Source organism: Balaenoptera borealis (genome assembly GCF_965194805.1).
Source record: "Balaenoptera borealis genome assembly, chromosome: 6".
NCBI classification, from domain to species: Eukaryota; Metazoa; Chordata; class Mammalia; order Artiodactyla; family Balaenopteridae; genus Balaenoptera; species Balaenoptera borealis.
Genome location: NC_138863.1, coordinates 75,130,903 through 75,149,827, shown reverse-complemented (window position 1 = coordinate 75,149,827; position 18,925 = coordinate 75,130,903). Strand labels below are relative to the sequence as shown.

The following is an 18,925-nucleotide window of genomic DNA, read 5'->3' as shown; positions in this document are numbered from 1 at the left end:
TTATCAGAAGAGTTGAGATATTCTCACCTGATTCTGATAAATGTAGGTTGCCACACCAGAAAATTCCGGTTAAGGAAAAATATTGTACAGAATTCTCTGGATAATTAGTTCAATTTCCCAGTTCCTTTTGCCAGAATAGGTCTAAGCTGTCAGAAACTCAGATGTTGAATAAGTGACCTATCCCAAATCAATCTCCAACTCTGTCTATTGTATATTGCTGTTTAGTCATCATTTTTCCTAACCCAGAAAGAAGACAAAATTCTGTTCATTTACATAGTTTATTGTTGTAAACATTAAAATTGTCTTTCTCAAAGAAAGAATTTATCAGGGAAAAAAATCAGCGTCTCTAACTGTCATACACCATAGAAAAAAAGGCAGTGACTCATATCGTGTGCCATACTGGAAATATACAAAGAAAAATACTACAGAATATGGCAATATTAAAATTCTTACTCAAACATAAAATAATATATTAACTGACAATCTTAGACATTAAAACAAAAAACAAAAAAATTCAAAGTGCTCAGTAATTTCCAGGGAGTTATGTATATTATAAGCACTCTGGAAACGGTCAAAAGCTGCTGCATGCAAGTTCTGTTTAGCTTTAGACAACAAAATAATCAAGATATAAACTTTCTTTTATCAACATCAACAGTACATACAACACTTACAAACAAGGAATGTTGGACGGTGTTACAAACACTATGTGTCCCTTTAGTCAGGATTTTCTGATGTGTAATACTTGTGCCCACCTATTTTACAATTGAGAAAATGTTTAAGCTCAGATAACTACCAATCTTTATAAAATCTAACAGACTACATAGTGTCTGAAATACTATTTATATAATATAGACATTACTGAAGTAGCAAGTGCCTATAACATTTTCAACCTAGAATCAACATGCTTGTCCCTTTTTTGTGGTTATTTCTTTTTTCTTTTTTTTTGCAAACACACTTATCTTTTAGAATTTGTAATATTTATTCATAAATAGGCACAAAATAATTTAAAAAGCCAAACTGCATTGGGTAAATTTACAAGCCTTCGCCTTCTTCAACTCATGCCACCCACGCAACATTTAGTTTTACTATATATTACAGCTTTCTTTACAGCAGAAAACTTTGAAGTCTTTTAAAGGGCAATACTTGTGGGTCCCCTTACAATGTGGGTGTGTGTGTGTGTATGTGTCTATGTGTATTACATTTGTCTTAACTGCAACAACCAAACATGGCCAAATCTTTTCCGTCATACATTAAGAAGCTTCCTTCTGAACAATAAAATGATTTTTAAACTGATAATAAAAAGTTTATACCACTGTATTGTGTGTAGTCCGTGTTCTAAATCCAGGATGCCCCGGAGCCAAAATGCCCTTTCAGGTTCTGCCTGCAGGTTAGGAAATAGTAACAGTTTTTGCTTTTGTTGTTGTTTGTTTGTTTGTTTTCTTTAGAGATCAAGGGCCAAGGTGTATGGAAGGGGTGGGGGCCGGCTAGAGCTGAGGCAGCTCAGGGGGATCTCTCTGCCCTTGTGACTTGCCCCCTCTGGACAGTTTTAGGTTTCTTTCCAGTTTCTTTGAAGTGCATGGAAGGAGGTCTTAGAAAGGTAAAGTGTCCAGGAAAAGTTTGTCAATTATTGCTGGTGGTGGTACCAAATCTTCCAGTTTCAGGTAGAAAATGCGCTGTAGCCCCTGCGTGCAAAGCGTACGGAGTTCTGGAAGCTTCCCCAACAGTTTGGACAAATAGTTGGGGCGGTTCAAGCCCCCATTATTGAAAGTCACATGGTCTTTGAGACAATTTACAATCTTGTTTTGCAGCTCCTCCACTCTCTTGGGTTCCTTGAGACCGTGTCTCTCTGCAGAAAACACAACCAGAAACAAAAGAGGAATGCACCGAGCAGTTAGCTAGCTGACAGGACCAGGGAGGGTCGGCAGGCAGCAAGGGAAAACCGGGACGAATCCCACTGGGCAGTTCTGGAGAAGTGCCCTGTGCCTGTGGTACTGACCTGTGACCATAGCCAGGGCAGCAATGCAGGAGAAGGCAGAAATGTCGATGTTCATATTCTGCAAGTTGGAGGAGAATTCAACAATGGAATCAATCCATTCCCCAAAGCCACGAACGCATTGCAACCTGTGCAAGACCACCCCATTGCAAAAGATGAGTTTACCCTCCACTGGGTTGGACCTGCAATTAATACCAAAGAGAGGGGGAGGGGGAGAAAAAGAGAGAGAGAAAAAAGCTAAACAACTAATTACTTGAAGAGCAATAAATGAGGGATTTAAGAGGCACCTAATTACCAAAGAGTTAATAAAACGTAGGCCAGTGGACCTTGAAAGGGTTTAATTTCATAACAATCAAGAATGCCCCCTATCCCACCTCCATTCCATTCATCTAAGGCTTCTGCCCTCACTCCTTCCCTTCTCTTCCTTTTATCTACTCTCCTTTCCTTCCTTTCCCCCTCATTTATTTCCCATTCTGTTCTCCTCTCTTTCCCCCTTTTCTTTCCCTTTTCCTCTTTCTTTTCCTTTCTTGTTTCCTCTCTTCCTCCATTCCCAACCTTCCTGGATCGCCCTCTCCATTTACCTGTATGCTAATCTCAGCACAAATAGTTCTAAGAAAGCCGATTCGAAAAGCAGGTCCTGGTCGGCTTTGGGCAGGTCAGCGAAGCCCGGGATCTTCTCCGCCCAGCCCCTGATGATCTCCATGGAGCCAGTCAGGAGATCATAGAACTGCTGGATATGCTGGGTGTCATCTCCACTCATCTGATAGTCAGGGTTCGCCTGGAACTGGAATTTCATTTTAAAAAGCACTTAATGAGGTTCTCTAAAATATATAACCCGTGAAATTGCTAACCTCGTTTCTAGTAGGGGAGCCAGGTTTTTATAACAATTAAACCTCTCTCTGACCAGTAAGGAAATTAGATGTTCCGGGGCAATTAATTCAATTAGGGATGGTGCTATGAGGTCGCTGCTTTAAATATGTAAATGACCATTTCCATACAGACTAAATACAGTGCCAACCAGCCCTGGGAAACGTTCACTCTTATCTCCACAAAACAATTGACACGTTAGTATTCATGCCAGTCCCAGAGTGGGTCTCGAGCAGAGACGCCCTTTGCAAATCTCAATAAACTTGCAGTGGCTTCTAGGTTTGCCCGGTACACTTCCTCCATTTAAAGCGCACACATTTCTCACGGCTGGGGTACAAGAGGAATCTGACCACTTGATTCCCCCGCCCACTGCCATTCCTTATACCCACTTCTCTTCCCGTTCTCTGACCCGGGAGGAGGCATCCCTCACCCTGACGGCACCAGAGAGAATGAGGATTAAAGCATCTCCATGGAGGACCGGTGATAGAACCCAAGTGGGGGCTTTTGCACTGCCTCTGGTTTAGGCATCAGAGGCACTGGTGTGTGTGTGTGTGTGTGCACGGTGGTGCTGGGAAGGGGCCTCACAGAGGTTTGACCACTGTGGCCTACCCTCTCTTCCTTCCTCTGCCCTGTCCTCACGTCTGCAGCCCTAGCAACGCCATCTGTCTTCTGTGGCCTTGCCCAGAGCCGTGAAGCCACAGCCTCGCATGCTTCCTTTTATCCCTTGGGCCAGGGGGTTAGTGATGGGTGTGGGGAAGGGGTCCTGCCCATCTGTCAGTTGTCCGAAGGATCCCCCCCACGCCAGCTTCTTACCCTGGAATAGTCCAGGCTGGTCATAGCCGGGTTGGAGTCGACATGGGCCCTGACGAGGGCACTGATCAGACTCACCGGGGGCGAGGGGGGAGAGGGCTCCTGTGGGCTCTTCGGTTTCGAAGGTAAACGACCTCTCCGGCCTTTTAAACTGTCTGTGCGAACCACTGCAAAGGAATCGCCGGGTGAGGGCAAAGCAAGATCCAGCTGCTGCCTGGGCCCCTCCCCGGGGGAAGGCCGCAGCCGCGGGGCGCCCGGCGGGGCGGGGCAGCGCCCCCACCGCTTGTAAAGCCTTTACTGACAAGAAGCGTAAAAACTGGGGGGTTGTTTCATGTCTTCTTCCCAATGGGTCATATAGTTAAAGGCGGGAAGGGCCTGGCGGCTTTCTCTAGGGTCGGATGGGCGAGCAGGCAGCTGCCGAGTCGTAGAGGCCAGAGGCCGGTGCGGGGGAAGCGGGAGGCCTCCCCCCCCCCACCCCGCCCCCGCCCCGGTTCTGGGAAGTGGGTCTGGGCTAGGAGCAGAGCTTCCCAAGGGCGCAGACTGGGGAGCGGGCTGCTTGCCCCAACCTACCTTCTTTGACCATCCCAACAGCAAGGCACTTCTGAAATCTGCAGTACTGACAGCGATTCCGGCGCCGCTTGTCCACTGGGCAGTTTTTATTTGCTAAACACACGTATTTCGCGTTTTTTTGCACCGTGCGCTGCAAAAGGAGACAATATAGGCCGGGAAAAAAAATTTTTTTTTTCTCTTGAAAATCCAACAATTCAGGGAATCCAGACACAATTTCTGAACGGCCGGGATCCACACACCCTCCCCATAAACAAACACATACACAACTCCTTTTTATTTTTTTCTTTTTCCTTTTCTTTCTCTCTCTTCTCTTTTTCCTCCCCCAGGGCATTTAACAGAAGAAAATTGATAGCGTTAACATTTGAGCTAACCTTGCCGCTCCTTGCTGTGTTTTATATGCCAAGAGAAGGAGAAGGAGACGCTCAGTAAATACAAATCCGTGGGCATTCATATTATTTACATTCCTTAGAGACCTTCTCTATTTAAAATGATAAGATTATTCAATCAGGATGGCGAAATAAAGAGATCACTTAATTTGACCATAGGGAATTCTGTTCCACTTGGTTAGCTCAGACACGGTTCTCTGTCCTAACCAATTTCAATCTGAACAGAGAAGACAGCTCCTAGCACATGCAAATGACCCTCTTCCAACTCAGCTCCGGCAACTTCGGGCGGGGGTGGTTCGCCGGGTCGGCTGCGTGCGGGGGATGCGACCCCGGGTCTCCCGGTCTTCCTACTTCCCCTTCCCAGGCACCCAGCAGCCTCCGCCGCAGCCCAGGGGCGTCTGCAGGGCAGCCCCCGGGGACGCCGGGAGTCGGACGGTCAGGGGCCAGTTGGCGCCGGGCGCCTGCACCCCGGTAGAGCCAGCACGCTGAGACTCCGGGCACTAGGGGGCCCCTACCTGCCTCCTCCGCCCCCGTCCTGGCTCACCTTAAAGAACCCTTTGCAGCCCTCACAGGTGCGCACGCCGTAGTGCTGGCAGGCCGCGTTGTCGCCGCACACGGCGCACAGCCCCTCGTTGGAAGGGGAGCCCCGCGACGGCGGCGAGGGCACCTGCGTGTCGAGCAGCTGCGACGCGTGGCCGATCTGCAGGCCGGGGAAGCCCATGGACGCGGGCTTTCGGATGGGGTTGGGCACAGCGAAGGTCTGCCCGTCCACCACGTGGTGGCTGCTCGCCGGCTCCGGGTTCATGGGGACGTGCAGGGGCCCGTCGAAGCGCATCTGGCAGCTAGACACGGGGGTGCCGGGGGGCGACTGCTTAAAGGAGAAGAGGGAGAGGCGGGAGACCGGCGTTTTCCTCTGCTCAATCATGTGCGTGGTGGCCACGTAGTTCTGGTGGAAGTTGTGGAGGGAGCCTGGGTCGTCCCACATGGGGCTGTGCTGCACCTGGAAGCCCGGGGTGGTGGGCGTCGGGGGAGAGGAGGGCTTGTAGTAAACCGACCCGGAGTGCGGCATCATCTCCTCGGACTGGGGGGGCAGGTGGCTGTGTTGCTGGTAGTTGTGCATCTGAATGTCTTCTACCTTAATGGAGGACTGCTGTCCGGACAGGGGCATTTGGTACAAGCAAGGTGGCTTGACGTCGTAGCCTGTGCTGTAGTTGTCCATAAAGGTACTGAAGCTGGGGAGAGAAGTGGTGGCAGTGATTTCAGTGTTGGTGAGGTCCATGCTAAACTTGACAAACTCTGGAGTTAAGAAATCGGAGCTGTATTCTCCCGAAGAGTGGTAACTGTAGCTCTGAGAAGCGGGGCTGGCTCCTTGAGGCGAGGACCCATACTGCGCCTGAACACAAGGCATGGCTGGAAATGAAACAGGGTAATATACACTCAGCCTGGTCAACTGAACACTTTCTCCCGGGCTCGGGTACACCTGGAGCTACACCGGCAGCCCGCGGCGGTCAGAGAGCACGTAGGGGCGCGAGAGGAAGGGCGGAGAGTGCGAATACTGAGGAGCGAAACAGTGCAGGACAAGGAAAGGCTGATCCAATAAAGACCCAGAACTAGAAAGCTATTACAGTCTCCATTCCCGGATATTTCCAACGCCTCCCCCTCCGCCCCCTTTCATGGGCAATCCCGCTTCAATGAGCCTTTCCTCTGAAGCTCGGGTTCAGCAAGCTCAATCCAGAAATCAAGTTGAATTGCACAATGAGAAACTTGTTCCCGAAGGCGATGGGTCGGGGGAAATACTTAAGTTACAGGGTTTGCTGGGAAAGATCGCATTGCCCTGTTTCTTGACGTTTACGGAACTCGGGGGAGGGAAAGAAAAAAAATGAAGTTGCACTAACCTTCAGCTGAGTTACAGGCGTTTTCGAGAAAATTAAAGGTGGACAGTGTCGTAATTCAATGAAGGACAAAGTTTCCAAGATTTTTAGAAAAGCAGTGGAGAGCCCAGCCTGGCAGATCTCCTCCCTGAAATAAAGACACAGGAAGCCTTAGGGTGACTTTCCGGACAGATTTGGCTGGTCATCTGTATCACCAGGCAGGCCCTTCTATGCCCTTCTTGATTGTTTATTTGGAAATTAGTGTGTAGCCTTTATCAAAGAGCATTTAAAATGAATGTCTAAAAGAGATGGCTGGAAACAACAGAAAATTTCACCCATTGACTGTGTTGACCCTTGCAGAGAATACCTCTGAAGAAGGAAAGGTATTCCATGTACTTATTTATGATGAAATAAATTGGCCCCTTTACTGGGTGTTTGGGGGCAGTGAGAGGGAGTGTCATTTCCATTTTAGTTTAATTCAAAACTAAATAAGAAGAAACTGGGGTTTAACAAAATACAGCATTGGAACCTTCTCTTGAATTTTTTTTTTTTTTTCCTGTGGTGAAACTGGCTTTTCATCTAGGAAGCAGGGAAGGAAGTAGAAGTCAAGAATATAAAATGTGAAAACAATCTCTTCCTTCACCCCCTAGGAGTTACAAAATGTTAGCAAGGCCCGGGTAGCCCTGAAGGCAATCTTAATGGAAGCATCTGGATTTCCTAAGAGCTTTTGACGGAGCAATGGGTTTGGGGATACAGGTGAATGGGCATTCACTTCTCCAGGAAATTTGTCTTTCATCTTTAATGGCCAAGAGGTGGAAACAGGGAACCCTATTTTTTCAGGAGCATCTTAGTCAGTTGCAGGGAGAGGGAAACGCTGCATATCCAACAGTGGCACCGGTGTTAGAAGTACCTCTCAACATAGCAATCTGAGCACCTGTCCTATCCAGCCTTCCACAATCTGCTTACTTGCTGGAACAAGGCATTCTTGTGTCCTAGTACTTTTCAGATGTTCCCACTTGGAAGGCATTCTAGAGCATAGACGATTTTTATTACTAATGAAAAAGAAAGCCAAACATCCAATTCTGTTCTCCTCCCCCACCCCCCCCCACCTCATAATCTTGCTTCATGGAGGAGGGAGGGTAACCAGAAAAAGTAGAAAGAAAGGAGACTCTTGACCCTCACAGCCCTTGACAGATATGCCTGTGCTGGATATTAACCCTCTGGTAACTTCGCAGCTTCATAACTACTCTAAATAGCCTGTCTCTCTGTCTCTGCCTCTCTGACAAACTCACAAACACAAGGGCGGCATATGTCAAAACCAGAAATTTCAAGCAACTTAGTAACAGGTCACTCTACCAACCGCCCCTCCTTACTCAACAATACCCAAGAGACACGGGCAAGCTGGCCAGCCGCGGTGATACAGTTCCCAAGCAACACATAAACTGAAGAACTTTCACTCTCCCTGTCACTTTGTGGGCAGCGTCCAGGTCCCTCGTATACACAGGACTTGGAGTCTACGTGTCCAAAGACCACAATCAATTCCGCACCAAGAGCAAACTTTGCGCACATTTCCGCGTGTTAAGTCCGCAGCTCCCGAAACTGTGCAAGCCTCCCTTTCACGTCCACCAATGAGGAGCCTGGAAGCCTCTGTTGGGTGGCAAAGCAGGAGTTCCGACAAATGCCCTCTGTAGCTGCGCACACCTACTCCCCATCCTCCGGCCCCACTCGCGCTCCGCGCCTTCGGCGCCCACTTCCAGAGAACCTGCACCACACAAGCGGGAAGAAGAGACGTGCAAAAACAGAAAGAAGGATAAAAGAACGCGAGCTGTACGGGCTGCACCTACTCACTTAGGACTTCTCCGTGTCTCTCTTCATTCATTCAACTCGGCCAAAGTGTAGTTCCCTCCGGGAGTCGGGGTGGCAGGGTCGGGGAGGGGTGGGCGAGAGGGGCGAAGGGAACGGAGGTGCCGAGAGCGGGGAGGGAGCAGGGGAAGGCGGCGGCTGGGCAGGCGAGCGGGACCGCGGAGCCTAGCGCGAGCCACCGGGCGGACTGGCCCTGGCCGCCAATGTGCCTTTGTTTATGTGGCTCGCGCTGCCGCTGCCAACATTCACCTAAAGTCTCCGCGCGTCAGCGCGCGTCAGCGGCCTGCCGCCCAATCGCCGAGCCGCCGCGCTCCCCAGACTCCTGGCCGGCGCTCGCTTTGGTATATTTCCGACCTGACGTCACGAGCAGGGCCGATTTTAAGGTGGGAACCATTCAGGGTTCACCTTGGTAGCCAGCTAGGGTTTTTTTTTTTTCCCCCTTTTCCGAAAGAGGTGTGACCTCTCCACTCAGGTCCGCGCAGCCCACAGAGCCTCGACAGCTCACCTCCCCTGCCCCCCACCCCCCCACCCCCGGCCAATCCCCGCGCCGCCGCTGCGGTCCGGCAGCTCACAGGTGGGGGAGGGTGCAACAAAAGCCCGAGCGGAAGGGGACCCAGGCGTGGGCCAGGTAGCCAGCACCTGGAATCGCACGAGACGGGGCGTGCCTGGCAGCGCCCTAACCTCGCCCACCCACAATTGCCATCCCCGTTAGCGGAAGCGAGTACAGATGTCCCATGACACGAGACGCTCGGAGGGCTCAGGCAATTGGGGTGGGATTTCCCTAGTCCAGTGCATCCCCCTTTTCTCTTTTTTCCTGTCCCCGGCCTTCTCTTCTAGCATATTCTCCCTCTCTCTCTCATACACACACACACACACACACACACACACACACACACACACACACACTCCAAGGTGGAAGAGAGTAGGTATGGCCTATTTTCTATGTTCCCTTCTTTCCTTGCAGTGCTCACGTGCGAGGGAAGACGTGGTGCGTGGGGAGGGAAGCGGAAAGGAGAGGGTAGCCAGTGACCCAGCCCTTCAGGGACCCCAAAAGTCAAAGTGAGGCGTCACCCACTTTCCTTTCTCAGACAATGCAGCCGAGCGCCGGGCAACAGGTGTGTTCTGCAGAAAGGTGCCCCAGCCTCACCTTTTACCAACTCTCACACTTTGACACTCCTGGGTGCCCATCAACTCGTGTCTTTCCACGAGTTTTAGGGAAATAAATCTACCCTCCTCTGAAGCACAAGGGCTCTCGAAGCTTCAATCTGGGCGCCAAGAGGGAAAGACTAAACATGGGGGAAGCGGCGGGGAGAGGGGGGGGTCTAGATCTCTGCAAGGCGTACGGTGTGTGCGTTCAGCCTTCCCAGGAGTGGGGCCCGACGGGCGACCGGAGTTCGCCGCACCCCCGCAGCCGCCCCAGCCGCCGCAGACTCCGCTTCGCAAGTCAATCCACCTCCAAGCTGAGGGCGCAAGGCGCTTTCTAGAAAAGAAACGCCGCTTCTCCCGGGAGCAAGCCCCCTTCCGGGTCCCTGGGCTCGAGCTGGACGAGCCTCGGGGCTTCTCCCATGGGGCTGGGGAGTTAACGGGGGAGGGACGGTTCGGAGGCGTCCCCCTCCTCCGCCCAAGAAGACTTCCAGCCGCCCCTCCCCCTCGGCGTAGCTCGCTTCCAGGCTCGGGGCCCCTTTGCACCCCCCATCCTGGTGTTCCCAGTACAGGCGGGCCGAAATCGCCGTGGAGCTCTCCGCCTTACGGTGCCGCTCAGCTCTAATCTGCACCCCAGCCTTTGCCCTCTCCCGCCGCCTCCTGCTCCCCGGCGGCCGGAGAGGCGTTGCCATCAGGTGCCCCGAGGCTGCCCCGAGAAGCCGCAGGCTCTTCTGCACCGCATCCTCGGGAAAACCTACATGACCACCTTAAGTTTCCCCCAGATGTTGCGACTGCCGCTGCTGCTGCTGCTGCTGCAGCCACCGCTGCGGCTCAGCGGTGCCCTAGCGGGCGCGAGAAAAAATAAAACCAGGAAGTGTGTTTGAGAGCGCGCGCGCGTGTGCGTGCGTGTGTGTGTGTGTGTGTGTGTTGGGTGGTGGTGGGGGGAAGGTTGCGGTGGCGGGTGAAGGTGTGTAAGTAGGGGGGTGAGAGGAGGAGGGCGAAGAATAGCTTATTAGCATGAGCTGGGTAGCGTCAGCGCCCTGTGGGCAGAAACGATTCCACGCGAACGAAAGGGAAAAAGTGAGAGTTTGGAGAGCAGGGGAGAAGGAAAGCGGTGGGGGTGGCGGTGACGCAGGGGCTCAGGCATTGACGCACCCGCCGGGCTGGGCCCAAAATAGCAGCAGCTCTAGCTCGGTGGCGCCCTCCCGGGTTCCCTTCCCCTTCCGCACGGCAGCAGGACGCGCGGCCTGGGGGAGCTTTCCTTGATCCCAGGGGTGGGCCAGGCTCCCAGCAGCTATTTTCAGGCAGTCGGAAATTCAAGCGCAGCCATGCTGGGGTGGCAGTTATTATTTTTTAATATATTCCTAGGAAGGCGGGGGCCAGGAGAACTTTAAGGTTGTAACCATCATTCTCCAAACACCAATACGCAGATCTAAGTAGGTACATTCCCTCCACACGCTCCTCCTCCCTTAAACCATTTTAAAAAACACTTGGCTTTAGCCTGGGTTGAGTCTGCGGGCAATTTGAAAATTCTCTCCCAGTAAGTGGGAAAATGTGCTGGAGTTCTTAAAGTGAGCTCCAAGGAAGACAAACATTGTAATGTGATGGGTTATTCTATAACAGCAACCTGTCGAGTCTGGCTTCTTGATAACAGAGCTTTTGCTCAAGTCTTAAGGCACCCAAGATCGAGACGCAGTTTTCACAGCAGCTTATTATAACAATTATTAGTAACCGAAAATGAATTGAATAAATACAACATCAAAATGAGAAAAAAAGGTGGCTTTTTTTGCCTTATATTCTACAATCCATATGAATTTTCTCTCTCCTCAAATTCCTATTCTAGCTCCCAGGAAGTGTGTCTTCTTAGGAAGACACACCGGATGCAAGGCGGATAAACTCAAACCCATTATTGGGTAAGCTATTTCTTGGGTTGGTATTTTTGGTAGGGCTCAGATGTGCTCGGGGTGGAAAGGATCCAGCAGACATTAGAAAGTGTAAAGAATGACCACGCTCAAAGCTCCAGACTTCTGTGTCCCCACCAGATTCTGATGGAACAGTCTCAGTAGAAGGGCCAATGTCTGTAATTGACTTATCCTGTCAGTAGGGGGCCTGACTCCACAACGTTCATGAAGATACATCTCACACACACACACACACACACACACACAAGCACATACACACACAACTAGCTATTTACTACTTAGGCCAAGCCCCAGGAGAGCTTGCTGCAAGCCAAAATATTCATATTCTGCTGGAATTCATAAATAACTACAAATCTTTGATTCTCTTCTGTATTTCTCAAAAAGGGAAACAGTTTAACACTGGAATTACGTTCACAACAGATTTTCTTTATTTCCTCCTGTCCATGTTTAACTCACTGTTAGCTCACAGGGAGAAAAAAAAGTCAAAATGGTAATAAAATCTTTCATTTTATCACTAAGCAGTTCAAATTTGGCATTTAGTTTGGAAAAATGAAAGCATGTTTTAAAATCCTATGATTACATGTTTAAATAAATTATAGTTTAGAAGAGGATTCCTGTGGGTGTATTTGCTAGTACATAAGAGAATGCTTTTGTGCATAGAGGTTTAATTACACATATAATGGAATCAAAATGTAGAATTGAACAACCTTTTAGAAAATGTTCAAATGATGCTCTAGGCTAAAAGAAACTGAAATTCTGCATTTATATGACTGCAATCCTGCAAGATTCTTGAACATAAATAGATTCTTGAATATAAACTATTTTATAACTCGATTAAAATGACAATAATGTTTCTTTCAGGGCCCAGAATCTGATATAACTTTAAATTATTGCCATGTATAAATACATAAAGTTACCCCAAATGAAGGTCGGTGTTCTTAACAATTTACAATAAATGGGAATAAAATTGATCCTATCCATAAGTAGGTCCTTCTTTTGAAACCAACTAAAATAAATTACAAAATTATTATTTCTATCAATATACAGTATTAGAGGACCTCAGAAAAAGCATATAGGAAAATAATGTTACTATGTTATCTTTTATGGTATTAGCCAATATTAAGTAGAACATATTGGTACATATATAGAAAAAATATTTTCATAAAAAAACAATGTAAATAATGCATACTCACATCTAAGCCAAAGTATTTATTTTATGCAAGGCTAGGCAGATTATACTTAATAAAATTGAGATTTTGGTATAATTTAGAAAGCAAACATGGATTTAATTCCATAGGATTTTGTATCTTAATGCATGGGAAAGGGGTCTTTAGGGATTTATTTCACTATTCTCCCAAAATGTAGAGTAGCCCTTAGCTCTTACAATTCAAATATAGTAAACAGATATACCTGTTATGCTATAAGAATCAAGGTAACTTGAAGACATTTCACAATAATATTAGTTAATGGAACCTATGTTAAGCATAAAATGAGACATATTTTAACTTATGTTTGGACAATTTTCATGGCATTTGTTGCCATTCAGCAGGAAGTTTTACATTAGTGATAGAAGAAATAAATTTTCACTTTGAAAAAAACTCAGTTTCTGAAAATATGAAATCATTTTTTAATATGGAAGGTTTTTGGTTATTTGCTTTGCCATTTCACTTGCATTAATAAGATATTAATCAACCAATCATTTGTTCCTCTTTTATGAGATGCCTAGAGAATAAGTCAAATGCTCAGCTGGTAATTCACATTTTGGGTAGTTGTGGCTTTTGCTCAGTTTTACCCAGCCCATTTTTCACTCCAAACCACTTAATGCAAAGACTTTAAAAATTGTTTCTTGCTTTGATACAGTACTCAGTTCTAGAAATGTGGAAAGATGTGCAGAAGAAAACAGCACTCTTTTTTTCTAGAAGCATCTACTTATAAATTAAAATTCTAAAACTGAACATATGGTAAAACCTCATGCCACTCAAAAAGTATTTTGCATAATAAAAATCCTTCATCTTTTCTCTAATTCTTGACTCTCAGTAACTATCTCCTAAATATTTACTTTAACCACTTAAAATTTTCTTTTTGTTGTTGTGGTAAAAGACATATAACATAAAATTTACCATCTTACATTTGTAAGTGTACAGTTCAGTGATGTTATATACAGTCATGCTGTTGTGCACCAATCATCACCATCCACCCCCATAACTCTTCATGTTATAAAACTCTTAACTCTATAACCATTAAACAATAACTCTCCATTCTCCCCTCCTCCCAGCCCCTGGCAATCACCAATATTTTCTTATGGAAGAATTCTTCTTGATTAAGCAAGGAAGGGTTACTTTGGTTTCAGATTTCCTTGCTGATTTCACTAAACATGGGAGTCATTAAAATGTACAAAGTCCTGAAAGACACTTTAAAGATTCTGAAAATAAGTTGCTATATGCTAAGAATATATCGCGGACACTTGAAATTCTAGAAGTAGCTGATAACATTAGTAACCACCACAGTATTACATAGGATTTTCTTTTAGTAGATAAAATACATACACTTTGCAACAGTTTTCATATGTATATCATAGCTGGTTAGTTTTTGTTTTACCTTTAATGATAAAATAACCATTTTTGATTTTTTTCCTCAGACTAACTGTCGTATAGGAACTTCTCAATTTAATAAAAAATGAAGACATGTTATTGATATATTATGACAGACATATATGCCCTTTTTTATCATAATTCTGCAATTATCAAGCCTACAATTTTAACACTACAAAAGTAACTTATAGCAAGGACCCTTATAGTGATAAGCAATAAATCTAATTACCATATCCTTTGAATAGATGCAATATAAATTTCATTGCTCACTTAAAAGTTCTAAAGTTAACAGCATAAACTTGAAGTTGAGTAATTAAGTAATCCTTATATAGACACTTATTAAAGTATTTATACATATTATCTTAAATCTACATCTATCATTTTGCCAATTAAAATTAGGACTTTAATTGCAATTAAGTAATTTAATTGCCAATTGAACAGCAAAATTGCTAAGTGACTAATTTTAATGCCTATTTTAATTACCAATCATGACTGGGGAGGGAGCTAATCAAGTTACATCAAGCAGTACCAGAGTAATGATGTGAAGAAAAAAAAAAAGTAGAACAAACATTCAAGGCTACACGCTTTAAAAAAAGAAACATAAATTAAATAAATGCAAACATAATCTTATAAATGTATAAAAATACTGTATTTCAATATCTGAATACAGAACATGAAATAGAGCAAGATTAATTAAAGAAGCCTCTGTCCATCTTCAAAGTAAGGAACACCAAATCAAAATTTTATGTGGTATTTACATGGCCACCACACTAACCCAGGTAAAAACAAAGCTGCATATAGTCGAGAATAAAAGATTGTTTCCTGCTTGGCTGGTTAAATATTTACAGATTGACAGTTTTTTTAAAACATGTTTAAATGAAAGGCTATAAAAGAGAGAAACAAGTTTCCAATGCAGCAATGTGGTTTTAAGTTTGAAAAGCAAACAGGGCCAGTGCAGTGGGACTATATACTCTTTCCTGATGGCTCTCCTCCCCACCCTCACTCACTCAAATGAAGTGTACCATTACAGGTCTAATGCCTATCCATAACTTGTCCTATATTACCTTGAGAAAGGCATAAATCTGTCCTATCTTAAATATTTTAAAATACATTCATAGGTTGAAAAAAATTAGAAAGCATCTAGGATTACATCACAATTAAAATTACTTAGAGCATGGGGAATATACCTTGTCCTAATAGTATTTCTTAATTTTCAATTAAAATATACCCGCCGGCTCAAGATTAAGACTGTAAACCAGCAGGCAACCAAAGACTCTGGTGAAAATCTTGGCCAATACAAACACATTTTCAAAAGTTTTCATATTCAAACAAATTCTCAGATCAGCAATATGGAAGGACCATATTGAAAGAGGGAGGTGAAGTTGGGAGTTCAAAAGACAGGAAGTGATTCCCTGGTAGACAATAACAATCCCAGTACTTTCCAGCTATAGGGATCACCTTGGCAGCCAGTGACCTCATCTAGAGTAACAATGGACAACCATCAAATCTTTGTTTAAAATAAGTCATGATGCAAGATACATATCTTGTTTTTGCTACTATATATGTATAGTATACCAAATATACACATAGTTTTTGTCTACAAATGGGCCCGAAATTATTCACAATGTATGTAATATAACTTCAGAAAAAGCAAATATTGCTGCTTAGGATTTTATGTACTAATGGACTTGAATTCTGAAATAAAGCACAGCAGGACTTTCAGCCTGGCTTTTGAAGAACATGTTAATAATCATGGGGCTTGACAGAAGCCTGCAATATCTGCTCATGACAATAACAGCTTTATAAGGCGAGTTCTGTGTGACGGATTAAAGGACACACTCACTGTCTATTCAGAAGTCATGGAGATGGAGTCATTATTGACAACCTCACTACTGATCAAGGTTAAAACTCATTGAATGCTGACGCTACAGAGAGAAATACAACCTCAGCCATTGCAAGATTACTAAAAACAGTCTCCAGTAAGGGTTGCCATAACTCAGATATATCTTATTTTGTTCTGTATAAAATTTTCTGCTATTTACATACAAAAAAGATCTTATTTGATAATCATTATCAAAATTATTGCCATAACTCAAGCACTAGGTAACAAATCATCAGCCATTACAAAAAGAGAAAAAAAAGGAGAAATATTATCTTGTAATTTAAAAATGAATATGAAACTCGCATGACTGAAAATATGTATATTTTCAGACTACGCCCATTTTGTGTATTTCACTAGTTTATCAGTTCACATGAATTAATGTGGTTCACATATTGTTGGATGCGAAATCTTTTAAAAGATAGTATGTCTATAGCTTTTAGATATCCCTTAATAGGTAAAAGTTTAAAAACAAAGTTATCGTAAATTATTTTACTTTTTTTTTTACCCTTATTTCTTGTCTTTCAGTGTTGCCTCTCCGCATTAGTGAAGGAAAAAGGAGGCATACAGTAAGAGACAACCACATTTATAATCTGAAATTAGAGCCAATCAATTAAATATTTTATTAATCACCAGGATATTTTTTTAGAAGACCTGTGAAATATTACAGAATCATTCCACTAGGATCTAACAGTGACCTCAGTATGCTGTCACTGACATTTTGGGGGGGAAAAAAACAAACGACCAGTATTACCACATCCAGGATTCAAGTCAAAGTACACACATAGCTGAGGGCCTGGAGGCGGGGAGGGAAGGGTATAGAAACTAGTTTACTAAGGAGGTCCTTCTTATCTTTCTTATATTTCATATTTCTAAGTACTTTTCCATAAGTTACTTTCCTAAGTTTAAGAATGACTGAAGTATAAAAAAACAGAATTTCAAATAGTTAATAAATGCTTTTAGGAGTTACATTGAAACGACTCACAGAATACATAATTTTCTTAGGAGTCCTTTAATTTTCTGATTCAGAAAGTACGGTGTTCCTAAAGACTGCTCTTAAGTACCTAGCTCTGGAAATCATATTTTCCATTTCTCCATACCCTCATCGATTAGTATTTGGTCAGCTGATTGGCAGTTACCAAGACAACAGTTTTGCTAAACTTTATAAACTTTCTCTATCAGCCAGAGGTGGGGGGGGGGGCAAGACAGAAACGGATTTTTACAACCAGAATGGTGTGACAGAGCCCCTCAAACTACAAATAGATGATACAAAATCTGAAACGGAGCTCTGTAGTTCAATTTATACCACAGAAACTGTGAGATGCTACCTTCCTGTTGTTATAACGTATCAGGTCAAGGGATATAAATTGTACCAGGTAATTCATTTTGCCATTCAGAGAGTCATTAAGTTCCTCCCAGAATATACGTGATTGATATCCCTGGAGGTGAAAGGCTAAAGGAACCATATGGCAACATGTTGCATTCCGTATGCTATCTGCCCATCCGTGCTTAAGCTGCCATTAGCAACATCTGTACCTAACTGAAATCCAGCTGCGCCGACGCCGGCTGACGGAATTGTACTTGGGGGGGAAATCTAGCTTAGCGCCATTAACTTGAGACTTAAGAGTCTATGTACCAGGACGGATGGAAGCTTTCACAATTAGACGAGACGACACAAATGCTTTATTAAAGTTTAATTTTGAACTCCCAATTAGCGAAACTGCATTACAAATCGACTGCAATTTCCTAGAAGGCACAAGCAAGTTCTCTGCCTGCCTGCCACGTGCAAGAGGCTCCGGAGCCAGCTTCCCCAGCTACCGGCTGCTGAAAGGGGACGGTTCAGAGCTGCTCTCCGCATCCCAGGAAGTCCCTAAAATCCTCGCCAGCCCCTCCTTCCGCGGGGCGGGGGCGGGGGCGGGCGAGGACCGAACCCGCGGCGAGGGGGCGGGGGGAGGACTCCGAAGTCCCCGGCGTTGGGAGGGAAGCAAGCGGTGGGGGTGGGCGGAGGAGGGGCGACGGGGGGGGGGCCTGCGCGGGAGGGGGGCGGGGGTCCTCTAGTATCCCGGCCTCTCCGGAGGAGCCTCAGCTAGTCACGCAGAAGTTTCTCTTTCGCTCTTCGCGCTACACACCCAGGTTGGCTTCCTGCGGGCAGGCCAGGGGTCCGGAGAGCGGGGTAGGAGACAGGAGACCCGGAAGGGCTGTCCGGCGTCCACACCCACCCCAGGTCCCCGACCCCGACCCCGACCCCAAACAAAGCCCCCACTCCAGGTCCAGGATACGTTACCTGCCCGGCGCTCCCGGCCCCTCGGTCACCGCGTCCCCCGCTGGGCGCGCCTTGGGCGGGTCCCGCTCCCCGGGACGCACAAAGTGGTCGCCCCCGGCCGGCTAAATCCCACTCTCTCGTCATGTTGGGGGCCAAGAAGGGGGAGCGGGGGAGGTGGAAGCGGAGGTTGGGGCAAGGAGAACTGACTGATAAAATTTTTTTAAAAAAGAAAAGAAAAAAGCAGCAGCCGGCGGGGCCCGGCCAGGGGCAGAGAGGCCGATTACGTTTCGGGGGTCTCGGGCGAGAGGAAGGGGGGGGTCGGGGAGCGGCCGCCCGCCCCCCTCCCCCCGGCCCCCAGCGGCGACGGCAGCTGCACACACAGAAGCCCATTGTCGCCGGCGCCCGGCGTGCAGCCCCGCGGACTCGGCCCCGCGGCCAAGCGCGTCAGCGGCCCCGTCAGCCGGGCCGGGCTCCGTGACGCGCGCGCAGCCCGCGCTATAAATAACCCGCCGCCGGGCGGTTTGGGCGGCTTTCCAGTGACGCCGGGGCGAGGCGCGGGAGGAGGAGGGCGAAAGGAAACAATGAAACCGCCCGCCGCCCTCCTCCCCGGACGCCCTGGGCGCTTTCCGCCGCGCTCCCCTGTCCCCGCCCCGGCCCGCCCTGCCCGGAGCAGAGCGCGCGTGTGGGAAGGACCTCGCAGAGCCTGCGTCCCCCCTGCCGGCCAGGAGACCCGGGGGTTGGGGCCCATCGCCCTCCCCGGGAGCGGG

At 46.7% G+C, this 18,925-nt stretch overlaps 1 protein-coding gene across 9 annotated transcripts; it reads right to left on the bottom strand.

The window, feature by feature from the left end:
* Window positions 1-259: 259 nt before the first annotated feature.
* On the bottom strand, window positions 260-18,578 carry NR4A2 (nuclear receptor subfamily 4 group A member 2). 9 transcript variants are annotated; one of them, XM_082395745.1, is made up of 9 exons: window positions 8,346-8,848; window positions 8,065-8,259; window positions 6,522-6,645; window positions 5,171-6,019; window positions 4,241-4,370; window positions 3,674-3,837; window positions 2,575-2,777; window positions 1,997-2,175; window positions 260-1,846 (listed from the first exon to the last, which is right to left on the bottom strand). In XM_082395745.1, coding segments are annotated over exons 2-9 (1,908 nt in total). In that variant the 5' UTR covers window positions 8,067-8,259; window positions 8,346-8,848; the 3' UTR covers window positions 260-1,589. The 9 variants fall into 9 exon arrangements, with proteins under 9 accessions (XP_082251871.1, XP_082251874.1, XP_082251875.1 ...); XM_082395750.1 differs by lacking the exon at window positions 8,065-8,259 and having other exon boundaries at window positions 1,624-1,846; window positions 1,997-2,054; window positions 2,159-2,175; window positions 8,342-8,852; XM_082395748.1 differs by lacking the exons at window positions 8,065-8,259; window positions 8,346-8,848 and adding an exon at window positions 18,180-18,578 and having other exon boundaries at window positions 5,171-6,036.
* Between the last annotated feature and the right edge of the window lie 347 nt (window positions 18,579-18,925).

What these genes read in the sequence shown, in the direction of transcription:
- NR4A2 (XM_082395743.1), bottom strand. Translation starts at nt 8,376, where the DNA reads ATGAATGAAGAGAGACACGGAGAAGTCCTAAGTGA. An exon ending in TGTTGGGATGGTCAAAGAAG is followed by an intron (nt 3,838 to 4,240) that starts GTAGGTTGGGGC and finishes ATTCCTTTGCAG; the next exon opens with TGGTTCGCACAGACAGTTTA. An exon ending in TGCCCTGGCTATGGTCACAG is followed by an intron (nt 1,847 to 1,996) that starts GTCAGTACCACA and finishes TGTTTTCTGCAG; the next exon opens with AGAGACACGGTCTCAAGGAA.